The sequence below is a fragment of the Tursiops truncatus genome, chromosome 20 (assembly GCF_011762595.2).
Source record: "Tursiops truncatus isolate mTurTru1 chromosome 20, mTurTru1.mat.Y, whole genome shotgun sequence".
NCBI lineage: Eukaryota > Metazoa > Chordata > Mammalia > Artiodactyla > Delphinidae > Tursiops > Tursiops truncatus.
The window spans coordinates 14393221-14418573 of record NC_047053.1 but is presented as its reverse complement, the minus strand read 5'-3'; the positions used below and the strand labels follow the sequence as shown (position 1 = coordinate 14418573).

At 39.5% G+C, this 25353-nt stretch overlaps 1 protein-coding gene across 5 annotated transcripts in view; it reads right to left on the bottom strand.

Moving 5' to 3' along the window:
- Positions 1-440: 440 nt before the first annotated feature.
- Positions 441-25353, bottom strand: part of BLMH (bleomycin hydrolase) — a 48596-nt gene continuing 23683 nt past the window's right edge. For 4 of the 5 annotated variants that reach the window (XM_019926965.2, XM_019926967.2, XM_019926968.2 and 1 more), the window contains exons 10-12: positions 23856-23973; positions 21135-21204; positions 5415-6381 (exon numbers count right to left, since the gene is read on the bottom strand). In XM_019926965.2, the coding sequence (XP_019782524.2) occupies positions 6230-6381; positions 21135-21204; positions 23856-23973 (340 nt within the window). In that variant the 3' untranslated portion in view covers positions 5415-6229. Of the gene's footprint in view, positions 655-5414; positions 6382-21134; positions 21205-23855; positions 23974-25353 lie in introns of those variants that run through there. The other variant, XM_073797174.1, reaches the window with a different exon arrangement.

The window sequence follows — 25353 nt, the reverse complement described above, 5'->3', positions numbered from 1 at the left end:
GGTAATGTGTAAAGGGCTTGGATTTTGAAAAGGAAAACAAAGCAAAACAAAACAACTCTGGCCAACTGATTCCTAGTTCTCAATCAAATTGTGTCACAGACCCCAAGGAAGAATAGTCATCTTCCTAAGAAGCAAGACTGGTTCTGAACAAGTTGTCCTAACTATGGGAATGCTAATCTGATATCACTTAAAAGGAAAAATCCAACTTAACCAATGACTATGGCATAGTCGGCAACAAGGCTCACCCATGCCACACGGCCGGAGAAATGGGAATTAAAGTGCAAGTGCCCTGGCCCTGCCAACAGCAAATAAGAATTCAGCTACTCTTTGACGACAAGCCAGAGCACATAGAAGGATCCACAACCACATCCTGGAGGAATGTCTCATCATCAGGTCCTGGCTTCTTGGATGTGTAGGGTCAGCATGACTCTACATGTCTCAAGAGGAATCCTGGGGCTGGCAAGGAACTTCCAGAGGTGAGAGTGTCATTCAAAGAGTTACAGGGGAAGACAATTCATACCTTCTCCTTTCCGAGCTTACCCAAAAGTTAGCAAGTTCTTCCAATTCAGATGTCTGGCTAAAACTCTGGCCCATTTCCTTTCATCTTCAGCAGAGAAGACATACCCGCCATCCTTTGTTTCTCTACACAGGATCCTAATTTTATTTGGAAAATAGATTTTATTAAATATTTGGTTATGAAGATTATCTTTTTTATATATTGTTGGATTTGGTTAGTAATATTTGATTAGGAATTTTGCATCTGTTTATGGGGGAGATTTGCATGTATTTTTTTCTTTTACTATCTTTGTCAGGCTATGGCAGCCTCATAAAATAATTCTTTATGCCATAAAATAGTTCTTTACATCTTTCCTCTTAATCTAATCAAGATTCCCCAGAGAACATTTCCAATCTCCTGCGCACTAGGGTTCTGGGAGCCTAGTATGACTGAGGCCACAGAACCCCTTAAGGTACTTTCATCCTCAACTCAGTTTCTGACCTCTAGGCCATAAACTACTTTTCTCTATGGAGAATAAATCTTCAATTGGCTGCTGCGGAGATGGGGAGGGGCAGTCACCTAGCTACCCAAAGCAGGGAGGGAATCTAACAGACATTCAGTAACCCTCTTTTTACTCCCAATTCCCAGAGTAATGCTCTCTGGTGCTACCATATCTGAGATTTGGGGCGATTATGCAATTATAAACTGGTTTGCTTATCACTAGCTATCTCCACCACTGGCTCAGGATTCAACTTTTTCAGTTCTGCTAAACCTTTCAATGTCTCAATCTGCTTTTCTGTTTATTTCTTCTTTCCCTTCTTCCCGGGGTTTGGGGATTTATGTCTTCCAAAAAAATCCCTTTACTGTCACTTTTGACAACATTAAGGGTATCTTTTCTTTTTCAAATATCTGCAGTATAATAGTATCCTCCTTTCAATTTCTTTAATGTCTGTGTATGTACTTTTTTGGGATCAGTCTTGCCAAATATGTTAATTTGCTTCCTTTTTTTTTTAAGAGAACCACTTCTAATATAAAATGGGAAAAAGACAGTCTCTTCAGCAAGTGGTGCTGGGAAAGTTGGATAGCTGCATGTAAATCAATGAAGTTAGAACATACCCTCACATGATGCACAAAAATGAACTCAAAATGGCTTAAGGACTTAACCATAAGACATGACACCATAAAACTCCTAGAAGAGAGCATAGGCAAAACATTCTGTGACATAAATCGTACCAATGTTTTAAGTCAGTCTCCCAAGGCAACAGAAATAAAAACAAAAATAAACAAATGGGACCTAATCAAGCTTACAAGCTTTTGCACAGCAAAGAAACCATAAACAAAATGAAAAGACAACCCACAGAATGGGAAAAAACATTTGCAAATGATGCAACCGACAAGGGCTTAATCTCCGAAATATACAAATAGCTCATACAACTCAACAACAACAAAACCACCCAATTGAAAAATGGGCAGAAGACCTAAATAGACATTTCTCTGAAGAAGACATACAGATGGCCAAGAAGCATATGAAAAGGTGCTCAACATCACTAATTATTAGAGAAATGCAAATCAAAACTACAATGAGGTACCACTTCACACCGGTCAGAATGGCCATCATTAAAAAGTCTACAAATAACGAATACTGGAGAGGGTGTGGAGAAAAGGGAACCCTCCTACACTGTTGGTGGGAATGTAAGTTGGTGCAGCCACTATGGAAAACAGTATGGAGGTTCCTCAGAAAACTGCAACTAGAACTACCATATGATCCAGCAATCCCACTCCTGGGCATATACCCGGACAAAACTATATTCAAAAAGATACATGCACCCCTGTGTTCATAGCAGCACTATTCACAATAGCCAAGACATGGAAACAACCTAAATGTACAACAGATGAATGAATAAAAAAGATGTGGTATATATATACAATGGAATAGTACTCAGCCATAAAAAATAATGAAATAATGCCATTTGTAGCAACATGGATGCACCTAGAGATTATCATACTAAGTGAAATAAGTCAGAAAGACAAATACCATATGATATCACTTATATGTGGAATCTAAAATATGGCACAAATGAACCTATCTACAAAACAAAAACAGATTCACATAGAGAACAGACTTGTGGTTGCCAAGTGGGAGGGGAGAGGGGGAAGGATGGACTGGGAGTTTGGGGTTAGTAGATGCAAACTATTACATGTAGAATGGACAAACAGCAAGGTCCTACTGTATAGCATAGGGAACTATATCCAATCTCCTGCGATAAACCATAATGGAAAAGAATATAAAAAAAGAATGTATATATACATATAACTGAGGCATTCTGCTGTACGGCAGAAATCAGCACAACATTGTAAATCAACTATACTTCAATAAAGAAATAAAATGAAAAAAAGAAAGCCAAAAAATAAAAAGAACCACTTATGGCAATGTTGATCCTATGTTTAATTTCTGCACGTATCTTTCCTATTTCCTTCTACTTTCTTCAGGTTTTTTTGTACTTCTAATTTCTTGAAATAGATGCTAAACGCAATTTTTAGCCTTTCTTACATTCTAATAAACTTTTAACTGTATAAAATCTAAGTACTATTTTATCTGTATCTCATTTTGATATGTATTTTTATTATTGTGCAGGTTAAATTTCCTTTTAATTAGTTATTAGTTATCATTTTTCTTTAGTTTTTATAGCTTTGTTATCTTTTAATTTTTGGTTTCTAACTTGATTGCATTGTGGTTTGAGTGTGGTCTGCATGGTAACAATCCATTGAAATTTGTTGAGATTGACTCTATTGCCCAGCATCTGCTCAACTTTTGCAGAAGTTCCATATGTGCTCAAAACAGAATTAGTAAGGACTTCTCTTGTGGTCCAGTGGTTAAGACTCTGTGCTTCCACTGCAGGGGGGCATGGGTTCAATCCCTGGTCGGGGGTGAATGAGAGATTCCACATGCCATGTGGCATGGCCAAAAAAATAAAAAAAAAAAGAATTAGCAAAAAAAAGGGCTTCCCTGGTGGCGCAGTGGTTGAGAGTCCGCCTGCCGATGCAGGGGACACGGATTCATGCCCCGGTCTGGGAAGATCCCACGTGCCGCGGAGCGGCTGGGCCCGTAAGCCATGGCCGCTGAGCCTGCACGTCCAGAGCCTGTGCTCCGCAACGGGAGAGGCCACAACAGTGAGAGGCCCGCGTACCGCAAAAAAAAAAAAAAAAAAAAAAAGAATTAGCAGTTGTTAGATGTGGTAGGATACTAGATGTCTATTATATCAAACTTATTAAATGCTTAAATCTTCACCTGATTTTTTTGGTTGCTTGATCAATAATTGAGAAGTGTTAAAATCTTCCATTATGATATTGGGTTATTTGTTTTTCCATGTAGCCGTCAGTTTTTGTTTTATATATTTTGAGGTTATTAGGTGAATACTAATTTAGAATCCTTCAATTTTTCTGGAGAATCAAGTGGGCATATAATTATGTACTGATTCTATCCTTAGTAATGCTTTTTGTTTTAAAGCCTGTTTCCAGAGCCACTGTGCTGTACAATTCCAGGGAGGCTGTGAAAAACATATCCCAGAATTAGTCTGAGTGGCCATAATTTTACTGGTTATTAAGATAGCTATACCAAATTTATTTCTGTTAGTACCTGCCTGATATATCTCTTCTATCCTCTTTTATCCTAGGTACTGATGTCTCTTGTAATCAACTTATGGCTGAATTTCTTTTAAAAATCCCATTTGACAACTTGTCTTTTTTCTGAAACATTTAACCCATTTATAGACATTGTAATTATTGACACATTTAGATTTCTATCTTATTTGGACATGGTATTTGTCCTGTGTTTTCTTTTCTTCCCCCCATCTTGTTTTATTTTAAAGTTAATCAATATACTTATCGTCTTCCTCAGTGACACGAGGACTTCAGAGTATGTTTATTTTATTCCAATCATCTCCCTCATTATCTATTTTCATGTATTTTGGTTTTATCTTTTTTTGAACCCTGTAAGACTACCCACAGTCACTTCTTGTTTAGATGGTGCACGTGTTTATCACTTTGATTCTACATTCTTTTGTTGCATTTCAGACCTTCTATATTAGATCACTATTGTTCTGCTTGGGCAACAGTTTTTGACTGAAAATGTCTTATTTCACCCTTGTTTCCCCCCTCCCCACCCTTGTTCTTGAAAGACAGTTTCACTCAGTATAAAATTCTAGGTTCATGGTTAATTTCTAATTGTACTTTGAAGGTACATTTCACTGCCTGCTGTCATATATAGTTGCTGATGAGAAGTGAGCTGTCAATCTGTCTTTTCTTTGCAGGCAATCTGTATTTTCTTCCTGGATGCTTTTAAGACCTGTTCTGGGGTTTCATCATGATATGTCTAGAAATGGATTTATCCTGCTTGGAACAGGATTATTAGAATATTGTAAACACTGATTAATGCTCGAGCCTTTAACTAATGTTATCTTGGAAAGTGCTATGACAAACAATATTCCATGCTAGAACTGAGAGAGCCCGAAAGGTAGGGACTCAGGCACTGATGGAAATGTTGATTAGGGTGCTGTATTTATTTGCTTTCAATGAAAGAAAGGCCCAGTCTTAGTAAAATACATACTCTTCAGCCCATTCTAAGGCTGGACCTAACAGAGCCTTACTTCCCACCCTTGTAGAGACCCTGGAACTTGGTGAAGGAACGGTTAAGTAGCAGGGGCACAAGCCCTCCTAACTATGGTGCCTGGAAGCCCTCTGCAGAAGCCAGTGAAGATCAGCACAGGCTGGGAAGGATCACACATCCCACAGAGAAGCTAAAGCAGGGCAGCCCTGAACCATCTTGCTGTTTTTTCACTGTCAAGAACACAAGTCACCTGGTTGCTTTCCTTTGTAGCTAAACAAACACACACTTCTTAGAGCAAATAAGCCAACATACTCTCATTTAGCAAAGTGTTTTATTCAAAAGCTTCTCAGCACCATCTAGTTGTCAGAAAGAATGGATATCCCCTTTTCATGCCCACCCAACTCCCAAACCCAGAGGCAGAAGTTAAACCACTTGGCGAGAGCTCCCTCTGATGGTTATAATTCAGATCATGATAAGCTTGTGGTTGTTCTCTCACCTACTTTCTCCAACCCTCTACTTAACCATGACTCAGGTAGAGCTGTGCTCCCCCACAGTTCAGAACAACAGGAAGGAATCATGTCAGTGTTGATCAACCTCCCAATCCTGGGCTATTAGAGGCACATGAAATTACCTTGAAAAATCCGAATTCAATGACTGCCACCTAGGAGGGACAGTGTTACTGTCAGGCAGCATGCAATTTTGAGAGCTCAAATATTAGGGCACCCTCCCCCCACTCTACTCTAGGAACAAGGAGCAGTAAGTCCGTTTTCTCTCCACACACCTCAATTGCTCATCCTCTCCTGCCTTGTAAAACAGACACTGAACCGAACTGGTGTGACAGAGTTAAGACAAACAATTACATCTGATTAAAATGCTAAGAGATCCTGAGCTGTTGGAGATGAGGAGAGTAGATAGTACGACCTGATCTTTCCCTTTTTTTCTTTAGAGAATATTTTGTTTCACTATAAAGCACACTTTCCCAAAGAGGTTCCTGGAGGAGAAATCCAAGAGTCTGACTGTGTCCCGTGGGAACACACAGTCACCTGTGTAACTCTGGCTTCAGTCCCTGGATCTGTCCTTTGCAGCTACTTCAGGTCCCATGGGAGGAGGAAAAGCTGGAGGCAGTATCACTCGGCCAAAGCCCCCATGGGGTCCCAGGCTGGCAGGACAATGGGTTCCTGCTCTAGTACAGCTAGCACCTCTTCAGGGACATGCTTCCTGTCCACCACCACTTCGTAGACATATTCAGAGAACCACTCATCTGTCATGCACAGGTAACCTGGAGAAAAGAACAGAAGCCTCATGAGTCCAGAGGGCGGGGGGCAAAGAGCAGAAGCCTTACTGGTGCTACAAGAAAGTCTTTTACAAGCCTCATGAGTGCAGAGGGCGGGGGGCAAAGAGCAGAAGCCTTACTGGCGCTACAAGAAAGTCTTTTACAAAACTAACATTTGTACATGTTTTTCAGCTTTCCCATCTATAATCTCACTTAATCTGATTAAGTCTTATTAGCAACCCTGTGAAGCAGACAGGACAGGATGGCTATACTTTTACCAATTAGAAAACTGGGGCTCAGAGTAACTAAATGATGTACCCAGGTCACATGGGTTCAGAAGTTCAGGGCTGGGCCTTGGACCTAAAGCTGCTACCAGATCTTGCTATTCCACTGCCCAGGCTGCCTTGCTGAAGGTGGGTCAATGACCCTAAAGGTAGGTGGAAATGTTTCTTGTTCATGCAGCCACACATACATAGGGGGTTAACCTCTAGGGTGAGAAGGGCAAGCATACCAGTTCGATTCTTACCCTACCCACCTTCTCAGCATCCGAGGCTGCTGTCTCTCCTTCCTCTCTACCATAAATTCCTACAACAACCAGCTAAGCCATTAGGGGGATCCTGATGGGGCCTGATCATCATTCCCAGGTAGCCACTTATTTCCAGATGGTACTGGGGGAGTCGCTGCTTTCTTAGGAGGAAATCTGTGGTGAGGATCAGGCAGAACGGACGACGCGACAGTTGCTCGACCTACATTCCTCACAAAGGCCCTGGGATTTGTGGATCTCTCCAGTGGCAGGACTGGAGAGGGGCTCAGCTGAACGAACACCCCAGGCTGAGAGCTTAGCTGAGAAAAAGTGTGGTGTCATCAGGTACCTATCCTAGACACCTGCCTCTTCCCCTCAGGGAGACTGCATCTCAGGCTCCGCTAGGACAACACAAATTCCTCTTCGGGATCACATATCCAACAAACTGAAAACAGGGGGGGGAAATGCTTCACCTGAGCCACTGCTAATACAAAGAGCAAAATTAAAGCAAGAGATGAAAGAGTGTGTATTTAAAACAAGGATGGGCCAGGGAAAGAGCACAGAGGACAAAACTGTGTACCTGCACAGGGGTACTGCGTGCACCTACACACCCAAGGACTCACAGGAACTAGCAATCTTCCTCTTCCTCCTCCTCATCATCATCTTATCATATCTGGCACCTGCTGTATACTAGACACTTGAGCAATTTTTCTCTGAAAGTGTCCGTGTAAATCTAGGTCTATGCTATAGCATTTCCCACTACACAGGACCAAGAGGAAGGGAGAGGAGGTAGTATTTCTCCTAAGGTGATCTTCTAGTATGTTGGTTCTCAAACTTCCTGGCCCCAGGATCAAGACTGTACACTTAAAACTACTGAGGACCCTAAAAAGGTGTTTATGTGGGTTATACTTACTGATATTTACCGTAGTAAAAATTAAAACAGAAAGTTAAAAATATTGGTGCATTTAAAAATAAGAATTAAAAAACATGAATATTAATAATATATTTTTAGGAAAAATAATTATATCTTTCAAAACAAAATAAATTTTAGTTAGGAAAGTGGCATTACTTTACAATTCAGAAGATAGCTAAATTCTTGTACCTGCTTCTGTGTGCAATCTGTTGTTTTGGATGAAGTAGATGAAGCAAATCCGGCCTCACACAGATACGTTGTTGGAGAAGGAAGACCTTGTAGATGCCCTAAAAGGGTCCCAGGGACCCGGCAGGGGTCCTCAGACCACACTCTGAGAACTGCTGCTCTAAAAGCAAGACTGATTTAAATAATTAAAAGGCATCATGACGGTTAAGTCTAATTTTATAAGCTAAATGGTGTGACAGAGGACATTATTTAACTTGAAAACACAACTGCTTTGGGGAGCTCATCTATGCCCAATTCTGCTCCTGCGACAGCAGTCAAAGACAGCTCACCCTGATGTGGCACCGCATGTTTACCCTCACCAGAAAATGCCCGGGAAAGCGCGCAAGGGCTCTCATCCCCTCACGATCCAGTGTTCCTTTCTCAACAGGAGATTCAGGGAAGAAGAACACAGATAAACGCTGTAGCCTGTGCCATTCCAAAGTCCCTGGCCCCTACCATCACCTACATTACTGCCACTAAGTTCTAGCAGCCAAAGCTTGGTCAGCTGAAGGGCCAACCAGTACCATTTCTTGCTGCAAGAAATGTAAGTAAGTACTTCCTGAGAAAGTCAGCATCTGCCTTGTCTAAGAGTTCTCGTGGGCAGGAGACCAGGCTACCAAACGCTACACCATTTGAGACATTAGGCATCCTTCCCCTCACCCTAATGCACGCTGAATAAATCCTTAGAGGAGCTCGGGGCAGTGAGGCAGGTGAAGGATAGAGGCAGATTCGTGTAATAAAATTCTGTATCCTTATGACAATACTATCATCACACAATCAAATGAGTCTTCAAAGAATGCCCAGAGAAAATGGACAATAAGTACATCTACACCATCTTGTTCCAAAAGCAGGAGATAAGAGTAAGTCCTTACAAATTAAAACTCCTATCAATTGTAATCCACCCTTTCAGTGTCCCTGCCAAGAGGGCCTGCCTTGATTAGTCTCTCTTTTCAGGATATGAGTTCTTTGGGGGCCCACAGAAACCTCACAGTCTAGGTGGCTGCCAAGTAACTGCGCCCTGGGTAGGTAATGAACTTGTGGCCGCTGTAACTGTTGATACTGCGTGTCTTGGAGTTTGACTGAGAAGATTAGGATCAGTGTGTCTAAAACCCAAGTGAGGGCTGTGCAGAGGAGCAGTAAGGTACCCACTCAGGCAGGATGAAAGAGGCCATTTCGATTTGAGGAAAGTTGCAGCTTCTAGCCCTTATGTACTCTGGCCATTAGAAACTGGTGTTCCCCAAAGGAAAAAAGAAAAAAAAAAAGGAAAACAAAAAATCTGCTCCAAGGATCCCGAGGTTCAGGGAACAAGGCATTCAGGGAAACAGATAAATGGATAAAGAAAGCTTTAGGAACTAAATTAAATTTTGTTTAAACTTTGTCTTGTTTACATGCTATCAGGAAGAAATAAAATAAGTGAACAGGCCCTCAAAGACACTGGCAATGTTTCTGTATTTGTTAAAGAGAAAGGGCAGTATCGGTCTGTAAGGGGAAAAAGTGTCTATGGATACAGCTCTAGGCCGGTTAGGCCAAATTCACTCAGAAACAGAAGAGTTTCGAATGGGTTCGTTTAAGGGAAAGAAGAACTTTACCCTAAGAAAACAGTTTTCTGAAATCCTGCTAAAGGTCTAAATTTTAAATCTCTCAGACTAAATTAAAGTGATAAATATATTATCATTTACGAATTAGATATATTTTTTGCTTTGTTCTATGAAGTATTTCACCTCAATAACAAACTATTTGTGGTTTATATATATATATATATATATATATATATATATATTTTTTTTTTTTGCTATTTTAAAAAAAGGTATGACAAAATCAAGTCATCAGCTCTGCTGTGATGGATCTGTCTGGCAGCACAGACCTAAGGAAGCCAGACGACTGAAGCCTCATTAAGTCACTGCCAATCTTTCACCTGATGCAGATAACTCAAGGCTGAAGAAAGGCTCCCAGAAAGGGAAGCAAAGCCTTTACTGACACTTGTTTCGTATTTCAAACTTCCTAATAAATACTGAGAAACCACTTCATCCAACATTAATCAGTCATTTAAGATGAAGTTGCAAAGACTACATAGCAACATGGATACAAAACATGGATATAAAAACAAGTATATAAAAATGGCATATCCTATATAATTATGTTAAAAATCCAGATACACAGGGGGAGAAAACATGAAAAAAAAAAAAAAGGCAAAATGATAATTTTATATCACTGGGTAGGTGATTTTCCCCTCAAAATTCTGAAATGTTATATTGCTTTTTGATTCCTTAAAGATTACCCAAATAAATAATGCCCATTATAAAGAAGTATGGAAATACAGGAGGAGGAGGAAGATGAGAAAAAGGAAGAGGTGGATGGTAAGAAGATGAATATAAATTTTAAAACTCCTACAATCCCACCACCTTGGGATAAGCCCTATTCAGACTTATCATCCTCTGATGAAAGTCTCTACATACACTCTGTACATTTAAAAAAAATGAGACATCACACGTGCTCTATTATTAGAGTACCACACGTGCTGTTTTCCAATACTGCTCTTTTCACATTGATAAAAAAATACATCTATCTACATCTTAATTTTTAAGCTGAATTTGTATGAATAAAACCAAAATGTATTTAATCAATCCCTTACTGTTGGAATCTGGATTGTTTTTTTAGGCTTAGAAACAACACTGCTATAAACATTTTTGTAATTAAACCTTTGTGTACATCCTTAGTTATCTATTTAATTTCTTTATATCCTCATTAATACTTGGTATATATAACTACAACTTTCTTTTTGGTTCAATTTGAACTTCTGTCTGTGTGTGCTTGCTATTTACAGTTTTCTTTTATAAAGAGTCTGTTTCAGACCTCTGCCTAATTTTAACTGGTGTGTTTGTCATTTTCACAGTGATCAGTAATAGTGCTCTCTATATTAATATATTATAATGATTGCAAACTTTTTATACTATTATGCAATTTGCCTTCTAATTTAGTTGATGATGTATTTTTCTAGTATACTAAAATTTTTTATATTTTATGAAGTCAAATTTATCGATCTTTTCCTTTATAACTTATAACTTTTTTGTTATGCTTACAAACATTTTCCTGCTACTATATTAAAAAAATAAATAAGAGAGAAAAGTAGGGTTAGTGGTAAGAAAACATAAGAAACACAAACTCAGTGAAAAATCCACCACTCAGTAAGGCCTCGGCACAGTCTAGTCCCCAGCTATGAACATACACAATTTCAACAGGTAATTAAATAGAGACCATCTGTCAACCACTTCTGTTGGTTACCCACTGTGTAAAGCATGCCTTACATTTGTACAGAGTATGCTGCAAATGTACAAAAAGACACAATCCCTATGGAATGGAATTTGGCAACCTAGAAAAAATTCAAATGCATTTACCCTCTTCACTAAGCAATGCCATTTCTGGAACTTCATCCTACAGACAAAACAGTACTTACATGCAGACAATACATGTTTATTTAGGCACAATAATAGTTAATATTTATTCAGCTCTTACTATTGTCAGGCACTGTTCTAATCATTGTATGATATTAACTCACTGCAATATAGTTTGTAATAGCAAAAGCCTGGAAATGACCCAAGTTCCATTAGTAAGGGAACTGGCTAAATAAAGTACGGTACATCCAGACAATGGAAGATAATGAAGCTGTACTGATGTGAAAACATACTGACAGGCCCCAAAGGCATGCTGTTAAGTGAAGTGAGAGCAAGATGCGGAGTGGGGCATAAGGTATGCTACCTTTGCTGCACTAAAACACACTGGAAGGATACAATAGAAATGAACAGAAATGGGAAACTGAAAGAAGGGGAGGTGAAAGGAGTAGAGAGTGACAGAGATGGAAACAAGATTCCCCTTTTATACCTTTTTGTATTTTGATTTTGGAACAATGTAATTTTATTATTTATTAAAAGAATTATACCTTAGAAAGCAAAATAAAACAAAACACACACAGGGATCTGTAGGGAGCTTAGACTTCAAAATGCAATTTTAGGGCTTCTCTGGTGGCGCAGTGGTTGAGAGTCCGCCTGCTGATGCAGGGGACACGGGTTCGTGCCCCGGTCCAGGAAGATCCCACATGCCGCGGAGCGGCTGGGCTCATGAGCCATGGCCGCTGGGCCTGCGCGTCCGGAGCCTGTGCTCCGCAACGGGAGAGGCCACAACAGTGAGAGGCCCACGTACCGAAAAAAAAAAAAAAAAGGCAATTTTACATCCACTATCCTTGTTTTGATTTTAATCCTCACAGCAACACTACAAGGCAGGCGGGGTTGCTATGAGCTGTTTAAAGTCACATAGCCAGTAAGTAAGTAAAGCCCAAACTGAAATCCAGGTCTTAACTTCAAATTCGGTCTTTTCCATGGGGCTCAGCTTCCGCACTCAGGGGAGGGCAAAGAGAGTGGCAGGTAGTTATGACTTTGGCCAACAGATAACTGCTTAATCTAGCTCCTCATCTAGGCACTGTCTGGAACCAGGTCCCATCTGCTCACACACCCCACATCAAGAGCCATGAGCCCAGGTTTTGCGGGGTCCATTTATGAGGTATTTTGTATCTTTAAATCAAAGAGATGTCATGTGTTCTAAGTGCATTTATTTAGAAGGCTGGAGAACAGGATGGGCTGGACATTTTTCAAAAAGAAACAAACCCACTACTTATGAGACAGATATCTGGACACCGATCTGAGGAGAAGCTTCTTTTTCCTCCAGAGTATAACACAAATGTCTGGTCTGTAGTTCAAGTTCCTGAACTTTTTGCTGATAAGAGAAGGGATACTCTTACAGCTGGATATTACTTGTAGCCTCTTTCAGAAACAAAGGCTACAGAAGATTCTGCTTCCCTGGTAAGAAGGCAGAATGGAAAATGTGGTTGGGAAAGAGGGTTGTTTTGGTTTGTGGGTTCCATTTTTTTAAACCATCAAACCACAACAAAGTTCAGTCTGCAGAAGTGCACACTTCCTGAGGACGTGCCCTCTGCTAAGGAGTCCAGAAGAAGCCTGTCCACCTCTGGGCTGGGGAGAGAAGGCAGCACACCAACCAGTCTGATTTTTTGTTTCCCTGGACTGTGGGCATGAGCCAGGCAAGTCCGAGATCACACAAAATCCCGCCAGGGTCTCTGATGTTGGACAGGAGGAGAAAACACAACTTGAGGTGTCATCCAAGGGTCTGTTTCCTCACCAAAACTCAACGACTTCTCTCTAACCCCAAACATCATTACTCCTATTTGGTTCAGACAAAGCCTGCTTTCTGATCATTCCTCAAAAGCTCCATTGATGGCAGGCCACATTATTTCTTGGCCCCAGGCCTCGGACTGGCCTGAAGCATGCGCCACAGGTCAAGAGCAACGCTTCTCAGCTCCCCTTTCCTTGGCCTTCCACTTCGCTTCCCAAAAGAGCCACAACCCTAAAACCTTTCCTAAAACTCTGCTCACCTTTGAAGAATCACTAAGGAGCCTTCCCTGTTCCAATCACTCACCATCTCTCTCGTAGTTTACCCCCTTTATTATTTTGCACTTGTAATTATAAAAGCAACTTGTCTTTATAATAAATTGCAAACACCATACGGAACAAGATTTACAGCCTCAACGGCCCCAGCTCAATCCCTGGCCTCCCCGCCCCCTGTGCCCAGCATTTGAAAGAATCAAGTACAACATGTTCCTGACGTGGCATTAATAGCACAGTTGGGCTTCTACCCTCACGCCTCCTAAAGGTTCCAAAATCTGCCTTAAAGTCCAGTCCCAAAGCCTCTCCCACTGACTCATTTTCTGGCTGCCCTGCTGCAGCACTATTTTTTTTTTTTTTTTGCGGTACGCGGGCCTCTCACTGTTGTGGTCTCTCCCGTGGCGGAGCACAGGCTCCGGACGCGCAGGCTCAGCGGCCATGGCTCACGGGTCCAGCCACTCCGCGTGCCCCAGACCGGGGCACGAACCCGTGTCCCCTGCATCGGCAGGCGGACTCTCAACCACTGCGCCACCAGGGAAGCCCTGCAGCACTATTTACCACCAAGTTCTCGCTGACATCACCTAGTTCCATGACTTCTCCCTAACCCCTCACCCATTTCAACAACCTCAGCTTCAATGTCTTTCTATTGTCTCCCCACTGAGGGGGCTCTACCCGGTTCCCCCTCTTTTGTTGTCATCTGCCTTCTTGGAGAAATCATCCCTTCTCTTGCTTTCCTTGGTCTACTTATCCTATATCTTACAGTCTGAGGAGCACACCATGAATGCCACTTTTGTCCTATCACAGCCCTCTTCAAATCCCCTTCCATGCCCCAGGTGAATAAGTATAAATTCCTCTGAGGGTCAGAGACATACGTTCCACCATGGTCTGTGCACGGTTCCCTGCATCCCATCAATAAATGTGAGGTGATGCTATTGCTAATGGGTTTTCCTGGGCACTAGGTTTACTCGCCTCCACTGCTCTCTTTCATGCAACTAAGCCCACATGACGAGTCATCCATCCAGTAAACTGGTATGCAGTCCAGTGGTCACACGAGGGTCTTGAATTCTTAGAGACCTGACGCTAGAACCATGGGCAAGTTAAGACAGCCCTCTCCCAGAGGGAAGGATTAAAGAGCCTTATGTTCTCACTCTCCTGCTCTCACCTGTCTACAGATAACATTAACAACGGTAACAACAATAGCTAATATTTTCATGCACCTCTTATATGCCTGGCACAGTTCTCACAACAACCCTATGAGGTAGGTACAATTATTAACCCCATTTTACAGATCAGAGAACTAAGGCTTATAAAGGTTAAATACCATGACCAAGGCTACACAGCCAATAGGATGGACTGCCAGGATGTGTTCCCAGGCATCTGGTGCCAGGTTCTGTGCTTAACCTCTATCCTCCTCAAAGCAATACGAACACAACTGGGAGACAATCTGGTGAAAATGACAGATCCTCTCTACAGGAGAAAGCAAATACACACACACAAATCTGTATTAAATGTGAAGAGATTTCTCCCTGAAACCAATGCCTGCTTGCAAGTTAGGAGGAGCCTCTGTTCCATAGTTTGTCCCCCTCTCACAAATGTAGCCCTCTGCTAGTCACACACTTTGATAAGGAAGCAACGGTCAATCTTCCTCTGTTCCACTCACATGAACTATTTTTTAGCTTGAGTCATGCAGGTTCGTTGGTGAATGGAGATGGAGGATGAGGAGTCCCTCTGAAAGAACTCAGATACCCGAATCTGACAGTAGCAGCGCTTTTTCCAAGCCTGGAGAGACATGAAAACCCTGAGGTGACAAAACAAATTTGTATCTTGCTCTTTTACAGGAAATCAGAAGCATCCACTTTTACCTCATATAATTTTCTCTTATTTCTGCAAGTCCAGCTCAATATTGTCTATAATTATATTATCTGTGCTAGAAATCCACTAAATCTCAAACTGATCTGCAAATAACCGGTTATCTTTCATAGGTAATATACATTTTTAGGGAAGCTGCCTGTGTCACATTAAGAAATCTGAATTCCAATCCTCTCTCTGACACTGTGCAACCTGAACAAGTTAAAACCTCTCAGCGTGTTTTCATTTTTTCACATCAAACATGGGTGTTCATATCCTGAGTTACTCTACATGATGCTGTGAGGGAAAAAGAGACAAATACATTAGCAAATGTTGAATTCTTATGAAGCAAGATGTTATGAACTCTATGTCCTGAGTACCTCTGACAGAAATATGGAATATTCATTGAACTTTTTAGAGTTATATAACAGTATACAGTTTGATGGCTATATATAAACTATAGGGCCTCATAAGGAAATTAGTCATTATCCGTGTTACTGACAGAGAAATGTGAAACCATAAGGAGACAAATGACTGCGCAGGATCTATAATCAAGAAAGTAGTAACTTCTCTCTTGGTTCCACCATATAACGTTAGATGAAGGATGTGATGAATTTTGTGCCTGGCTTTGGACATACTGCTCCCCAAATCACATGGTGAGGCAATTTAAAGGCCATTCTTTTGGTTTTTAGAAAGCAGCAGCAGTCCAGATGTAATGTGAATCAGCCACATAAGTTTCTTTCCAGATTAATCTCTAACATGCCAAAGCCTCTTTAACTGAAATCATCAAGAGACTCCCTTTTATGAGGAAGTCTGGAAATTTTACTAAAATAAAATCAGGAACAGAAAGGCTTATTTGTAAGGAAAGATGAAGAATGTGAGTTAAAAACAACTTCAAAGTTGAAGCTGAAAAAGGCACAAAAACAATTTGAAAAATGAAAACTAATCTTGGTTCAAAATTAAAATGCAGAGAAACAAACTTTTAAAAGATAAAGGTTTTCCTTCAATGACTACTGCTGAGTTAGAAAATAATATTCCTCCTAACTTTACTAAAAAGTTGTATTATTCAGCATATTAAGAAACTAGACTATAAGCATTAAGAACTATATTATGATAATTCTACCTTCAGAGCTCTAATGTATCAGACTTTAGAACTGGAATATCATCTCATGACTAAGTGAATCAATCATAAAAAGAAGTTCCGTAATAAGACTGGTTCATTAGGGAGACCATCCAAGAATTTAATTTACTGAGTATCAACACTTTTGTTATATGCATGGCAGAATGTTGATAACTATTGAAGCTGGGTTATGGGCACATGGGGACTTCTTAATACTATTCTGTTTGTATATGCCTGAAATTGTCCATGATAAAAAGTTAAAAAAAAAAAACAGAAACAAAAACAAAGAACCATTTTATAAAGCAGCATCGACAAAATAATCCTGGGAAATTTTTGGTGGTTACATACAGTTTTTCACTTGCCCAACTCACGATGTGCTAACTCTGGACACAAACCACTCAAGAGATGCTCCATCCTCCCCTCCTTGTTCAGATTCCCAGACATAAACAGTGCTCTAAGAGCCCTTTCTCCTGACAGCAGACATTTACTCGTCTCCAGATACTTTATACAAGTTTTATGTCCCCGTAGCCACTAGTTTCTGGTCACCAAGTTCATAAATTGATCTGGTATGTCCATGAGTAGACTAGATGTTACTAGAACAGAGAAGCTTGGAGGAAGCACAGTTTAGTGATTAAGAAACAGGCTCTAATGTCAGACTGAATTATAATTCTGGCTCTACCACTTTTTAGTGAGATGACCTGTAGGTTATTTTGGCTTAAAGATTATGCTCTTCTCAGATGAATTTCTGACTAAGAGTAAGAAGCACCAAAGGTTATCACCCCTATTTTAAATTTTTAAACATTTTACAAACTACTTGATTCTAACAAGCATATCAACTTTTCAAAATGAAAGACAATGTACCAAGTCCCAAGGTCTGTTCCCTCGTTCAACTATGAAATCCATTTCTAATGTGATCCATAAACATACAGTCAAGTACTTCAAGAAGTAGGGGAGAAAAGAAAGCCACGTTGGTTGTACACCATCTTAGATATGTATCCGATTTTCAGTCCATCTGACTAAGAATACTAGAATTCTAGAATACTAGAATACTTCCCCAATATGAAGTAACCCAATGGCTTCAATAAGATAAGAATTTATTTCTCCCTTTATGTGTCTAGTGGTCAGAGGTAATATTTGTCCCCTTTAGGAAACAGTCAGGTTATCTGATTCAATTATTAGTCTCATGACCAATGGGAAAGACCAAAGCCAGAACTGGGCAGAGGGAAAAGGCAGCCTGCCCAGGTATCTCTGCTCTGTTCACCTCCAGCTTGTAGTATTATCAACATTGCTTTTTGAGAAACCATCAATCTTAACAAGCAGAAACCCCATAGAGAACAGTAACAAACTGTTAACAATGTTATCTACAGAAACAAAATCCTAGCGATGCTGTTTATGGTTGTCCTGTCTCCTGAAAGAGCATCAAAGAGGTTCTGTCTCAGACGTGGCAGCCAATGCCCACCAGGATGACAGACGGGAGGGCCCTGCTGGGGTAAACACACATTGCCCGCATAATAACATACTACGTATTCTCCTAAGGTCAGGCCAAGTGTGCCAATTAAATTAGATCATGTTTTCTTTCCTTCCTTCCTGTTAAGTCAGAAAGAACATTACCAAGAAACACATGAGAATAATTTATTTGGCTTTGAATGAACTATTCGCTACCCCCACTCAGTTCAATTTATCTTTTGGCTCTCTACTGAAATGCTTTACTCTGTATAATCTCAGGCATTTCAGTTATTCAAGAACAACAAAAAAGTTAGTTTAGTCTTAACTAGACAGGTTTCACTAGGAAGGATTACAGGCAGACCACAGGGATCAAGACCCCAGCTCTTGGGACGAAGTGAGAGAGTGGCATGGACATATATACACTACCAAATGTAAAACAGATAGCTAGTGGGAAGCAGCCGCACAGCACAGGGAGATCAGCTCAGGGCTTTGTGACCACCTAGAGGGGTGGGATAGGGAGGGTGGGAAGGAGACACAAGAGGGAGGAGATATAGGGATATATGTATATGTATAGCTGATTCACTTTGTTATACAGCAGAAACTAACACACCACTATAAAGCAATTATACTCCAATAAAGATGTTAAAAAAAAAAACTAAGAAGGGAGTATCATTGTCATTAAAGTAAATTTTATGAAGTAAAATGGTGATATAATGCAAATGTAAAATGAACACGTGTTAAAGATTTTTATTTAACTCACTACAAGAGTGAACCAGTAAGATAACACAATCAGTTCAAAGAGCCAAAGGACATTTGAAAATGTGTGTGTGTGATATAATTATGTGTGCTTTATAATATAAATGATAAAATTCATATAATTATGTAAATAATTAAATATTAGACTTCTGGGTTGGAAGCAAAACTGGTTAATGTTTTATAGTGCAATAAGCTATAACCTTTGAACTTAAAAAAAAAAAGACCCCAGCTCTCTCAACATAATAATATAATGAGTAAATCAGCAGAAGCAAAACTTTTATTGAGTTAGGAGTAAAGAGGTACAGTTGAATGGAAAAAAATAAATTAGCAAAGTGGCCTAGAATCCTCTTTAAGAGTAGGTATTTAGGTTCAAAGTAATAAAGACAATAACTCACACTACACAGAACACATAGCTTTTGCCTGACTTTACAAGTGTTTATCCTCTCTTAAATGGGTATCACTACTAACTACAAACTCAGTGACTGTTATAGATAGAAAAATATCTCAGAAACAAGCCAACGGGTCCAGGCTGGTCTAAACAAACCATAACTTTAGTCCTTTTCCTAGACACTAATCTTTATAATAACAAACCATTTACAGGGACCAAATAAGACCAAAAATGAAACAGAAGCTACAGAGTTTCATCTGAAACAATAGCTTATGTTTTAAAATGTTACAAATACCAAATCCTTCCAATTCAAGACAAGCTTTTCCTTTGCATCCACTTCTTAACCATCATCAACTTAACGGATATAATTGAATTCTGAGTTGTTTTTAATCTTTTTGCTAGTTTCCTTATACCCACCTCTACCTGATCCCAATGTTTTGTGTCTTAAAATGAATTTATCTTATAAGAAATCACCAATTAAAAAATATGTTGCACTTTAATTCATAATAGTTAATTTAGCAAGTGCCCCATAATCACAGAACAATAACAGAAATCACAGATGGGGGACATGCAACTACCTGATGATGAACAGATACACACCAACAGCGCTAATATTCGTTTACATATAATCACTGAGCTGAGTTTCACAGCAGATCCCAGAGATAGTTTGCCAAAATCCACCAATGAGCATTTCATGGGGAGATGAAAAGACTTGAAATGACAGATTAAATGGCCTCTAGGTGTTGGCTATCACCTACTAGCCTGTGCCACTCAATCGCAGCATACTCAAGTCTTGTCAAGGCTCTTCTAAGACAGTAGTTTTCAAATATAAACGACTGAAGCCCCACCTGCTCCCTTCCAAACCTCCACCTTTTACCCGTGGAAATCTTAGAGCTCTAAAGAACTTAGCTGGAAAATCACTTAAACAAAGAGGGAAGCAACAGGTAAAGAGTTGCTGAGATCGCTATTTTGTTTTTCTTGTTTTTCTTTCATTTTGTTTTACTTTTTTTAAAGAAAATTTCTGGCTGATTGCTGCTTGGGTGAGATAGCTGAAGTCTGATTCCAAGTGTCTGGGTAATCTCACTGGATTCCCTACCTATTTCCTTCCAGTCTTCTAACTAGTCTAGAGAGCTGTGGTTTATGTGTCCTTCCTAGCCAGAATCCACTGGCTAAAAGTAAGAAATATGGACTCTGGGAAACAGCTGCTACAAGATGTGACCAGCGCATAACACACAAGCAAATAATGCTGACATGCATAATATTCTCTGGTAGTTGCCACTTTTTGGTTTGAAACTCTAAAAATTAAAGCATAACAATACCTTAAAAGGCTTTTATCTACTAAATCTATTATGAAAAACAGTCTTAAGAAATATGGTCTCTAAGATTTGCAAGAATATACCCTAAACAGTTAATCAATGGTGATCGCTGGGTAGCAGGATTATTAGAGATTTTTTTCCCCTCTTTTGGCTTATCTGTAGTTTTTATTTTTCTACAATTCATATATTACCTGTGGTTTTTCTTTAAGCCTAATTACAATAATTTACTTACGACTTCTGCCTGCGTTTTGATTGTCAGAATAAAACCGTCTAAATGGTAACCACAGCATTTAGACTTCACAACTTTAGACTTCACAACTTCTCATGAGTCTCCAATACATGCCTAAAGTTTCTTGCCAATCCCATTCTCCCACTAGAAAGCTTCTGATTATTCTAGAGTTAGTGCAGTAAATGAAAATGCACCAAACTCCACAAAGCAAGTGTCCTGGCAAAGGGCACTCAAACTTCTTACTGGCCAAGTGATTCTGGTACGAAGGTCTATTAGGGTCAGCACGGTTTGGAACAAATGCCAGCACATACTGATCTCAGAGCCAACCAGGGAGCTCAGGCCTACCATGCTGGGCATAGGGATCCTGGGGGCAAACGAGATCCTCAGATTTTTCTCCATAGTAGTCTAGCTAATAATCTAGCTAACGGGACCAATTACTGAAAAATAAAAATGATCCACACTAGGGCAGCTTTTTCTTCACATTAGGAGGCAGAGAGTAGAGCACACCTAGTCACTCTGAGTTAGTATTACCAGATTAAGCTTACCTTTGTGGCCATGGTCTTCACCCCACGAATTTTCCACTCTCCATTTCACAAAAGCGCCCTCCTGATCATCCTGCAAAAGAGTGGATGACAGTGTGTAGTCTGAAACTAGATCCGTCCTGATGAGATGTCATGTAATTTTAGCTCTTATTCAGCCACTCAGAAGAAAGAGCCTTCTCTATACAGCAATGATATACATGACCAGGGCCGTATATCTTCCACTATAACCAAAGGGATACTCTAATAGAAGTGGAGTTTGAATCTCTTGGGGTGAAAATGCAATAAACCCAGCAAAGCGATAAATACTATTTTCTTCTTTACATTCTATTGTATACAGAAAATAAGCACACTAAAATGCCTCTTGGCCAAGAAAAACAAAATATTAAATTACTGAAAGCAGTGAACACCATCTGAAGCCAGAGACTCTTGCTTTTAATTAATCAGCATTCTTTGCAGAGGTATCCCACTGTATTTATTTTAGAAATGATTCTAAGACCTAGTCAAGAGTTTAAAAAAGAAAACAAACACATTCTCATCAATACAGCCTACTTTTCTTTCTTAGGGGAACCGAGTAATGACACTCTCCTATGTGTTCTTTTATTGATTCAGTTACACAAATATTGAATTTAATACAATAGAGGTTGAATGGCAAACCAAACACTATTTTCATAAAACAAAACCCAGGCAGTTCCGTTCTCCTTCTATCTTCATTAATAAAATAAGCTCAATTTTCATCTTCTTAAAGGGACAACGATACTCATCATGATAACCTTCATTTATAGTCTTTATTACAGTGACACAGAGAGGGATAAGAAGGCTGCACTTGGGAAAAGACTGTTCTCTCTCATGTTTACCCAGGGCATTAGCTGATGTCAAAACAACTTAAATCTTGGTAGCATGAGAAGAGAGCTGGCTCCTGAATTATCTCCTAATGATTTCATCTGTCAACTCCCACCTGCATAAAACTGCACGAGTCTCATCTACATGGGATTTGATTTTACTCCTGAGAGTTTTCTTGAATCTCAGCAATTTTCAGTCTCAGAAATAGCCAACAATCAAACCCACAAGTTTCAAACACCCTTATCTGGACTACCTACCCCTTAATCTTAGCCCCAGGTACCTTTAAAACCACATCAATAAACTATACATTCTGGGGCTACCTTATTAAATGTTTTGGTTTTCTACTCCCTGCATTATAGTCCATCTTTACTTTCCTTTTAAATATAACTATTAGAATCTATATCACCTAAAGTCATTTATTATAGTAAGTTTCAAAATGTTTCTTCTTTCCTTTGCCAATGAATTCCTGCATGACCTAGATCAAGCCATGTCATCTACAAATATAGAATAATATCTGGACCTCCCTCAGAGGGATTCCAAGAAACCCGAAACAAGAAAGAATATCCCAGAATACTTACTAGCATTTATCTCTGCATTATCATTCAAATGCAGTGCAAACTAGTTATGCAGTGGTCAAAAACTCAAAGTAGAAGGAAGAGAAAAATCTCAATATAAAATTCCAGTTATGATAGTATCAATTCTGCTTTATAATATTTACAGGTAATGTAGCTCCGTTTCCCAGAGGGGAAAAAAAAAGCATATTAATAAACCATGCCAATGAAAGAATGGAAGTTCCAGAGAAAATGACATGGAGTATGTATGATTTTTATTTCTGAAAAACAGGAATACTCTATAATAGAGATGGAAAATGATAAAACCCAAAACTCTCTTGGAAATTACAAGGTTTTTAGTTTGTTTTCCGTTTTAATAATCCTCTGAATAGTTTAAAAGTTTAACTTTAAGGAGCTTTAGTTATAAATCCACTGAATTTTACAATATAGGAGGTCCAAACATAAATATGAACAACTTAATAATATTTTATTCTAAGTATTTTAGTAGTATTTTATTCTAGTTTATTTACTATAGAATTTTATTTCATTATTTACAGTATTTTATGAGAAGTTCCTTCTAATATTTTGCTTCTAAGGTCAAGGTAGTTATTCTGTGACTTTCTTTCCAATTAGGCTAGGAAAAGAACACTTCTGCTTGCAGTGGTAAAGAACTAAAGTATTTTGAAGTCTTCTCTTCTTTATGATCCCTGAGCACAGGAGTAAATATCTATTCTACAGCCCAGAAATGGGAAGGCTTATTTGTGAAATAAAACTGCAGTTGTTGTTTCCAACACTGTGTCTTAGAAACAGTGATATTACTAGTCAGAGTATTTCATAGGAAATTCAACATACTTTTTACATCCAATTTCCTGAAGCTCTGCATAAATCCAGTAATGGGCATGGAGTCTACATATTAGTGTTATTGACATTTTACTGCAGAAGAATCTGAATGACAAATGAAAGGAAGGTGAGTCTGAACATAAGTCATCAAGATGTGAACACTTTCAGGGTACATTTTAATTCCTTATTAAACTGAAGTTATCCTCTCCCAAGTTCCCTTGCTGACCTCTTTTCACACCAGGAATTTCCAAAGTTACAGAAAAGCAGTTACTTCCTTACTCCCTGCTGACACAAATTCTGCTCCTCATGGAAAGTTTCTATTTTTATTACTTCTGAGCATCCAGCCAAACCCCAAGTGAGGCAGGTACAATGTCTTGCTAACTTTTAACAGAAATCGTATACACTATGAAGAAGCTCTGCTGGAATAAACGGTCTGCAGGAGCATGTAGATCCATCTATGCAAACACTGGAGTGGGCACGCTGAGGGTCATACCTTTTCTGAGACAGCAGTGAAGGTCATGGCGTGGGTCATAAGTGACTCACCAAAAGTCAGCCTCTCAGCTTTATTCATGTTCTTCATGGAGACACCAAACACTAACTCATGGTCATAGCTGTAAAAGAGAACAATAGCACAGAATATACAGAGTACAATCATGGGGGATAATTGGCTTCTGGTTGTAAAAGGATCATAGAAGAACCTGAAGGGGCTTTGCAGCTCCAGATATATCTGGGCTGTAGCTCTTTGCAGAACGTGGTACATGCAAAATTTAGTCTCTCAATGGGATTCCATTCTCTCTGTGTCACAAGAGTACTCAGAAAAATACAAAGTTATTAAACATAAATTCCCCAAATCAAAAAGCTGACAAGATAAGCCTGCATTGTCATTTTGGCAAGAAAACTTAAAAGTTTCTGAAGTAATTTCTTTCAAAAATGCTCTTTTGAGCCGGCAGAAGCACTCAGTTTCTGAATTCATTTAGACCACTGCTAACTGTGAAATTTAAATAAATAGTGTCAAAATATTGGAGAATATTTTCAAAGTTTAAAAAACCTCATGAATTCTCTCTTTTAGCAGACTTCCTTTCTCCTGTTGCTAACTGTCAAGATATTTACTCAATTTCCTACAAGTAATAATTACTTACAAGTAACACTAAAGTGATATATTTTAACAGTCAATGAAGTTGAATGATTCAGTTCACAAATCAATCTTCATTGTCATAAACAAACAGGAGGAATGCTTTAAAGTATGTATGTATATTAGTCCTAGTTGTCATAAAGACAAAATACATAAGGTATCAAAGCAATAGAAGTAGTTAAGAAGGCTCAAATAGCAAACAAGAGATCTGGAAAACCTTTAATTATAACCCCAAACGCACTAAGCAGATTTACACAGTAATCAGTTACTATTATTTTTATAACCTTTCATAATCCAACTTTTTTTTTCTTTTTTTTGGCTGCGTTGGGTTTTCATTGCTGTGTGCAGGCTTTCTCTAGTTGTGGCGAGCTGGGGCTACTCTTCATTGTGGTGCGCGGGCTTTTCATTGCAGTGGCCTCTCTTGTTGTGGAGCACGGGCTCTAGGCACGCGGGATTCAGCAGTTGTGGCGCACGGGCTTAGTTGCTCTGTGGCATGTGGGATCTTCCCGGACCAGGGATCGAACCTGTGTCCCTGGCATTAGCAGGTGGATTCTTAACCACTGTGCCACTAGGGAAGTCCCAGTAATCCAACTTTTAAGTTGCCTTTTTTAAAAAAAATATTTATTTATTTGGCTGCACCAGGTCTTAGTTGCGGCACACAGGATCTTCATTGCCTCGTGCAGGATCTTTAGTTGCAGCATGTGGGATCTTCTAGTTGCATCATGTGACCTCTTAGCTGCAGCATGTGGGATATAGTTCCCTTACCAGGGATTGAACCCGGGCCCCCTGCATTGGGAGCGTGGAGGCCACGGGACCACCCATGGAAGTCCCTTAAGTTGTCTTTTAAAAAGTAATTATT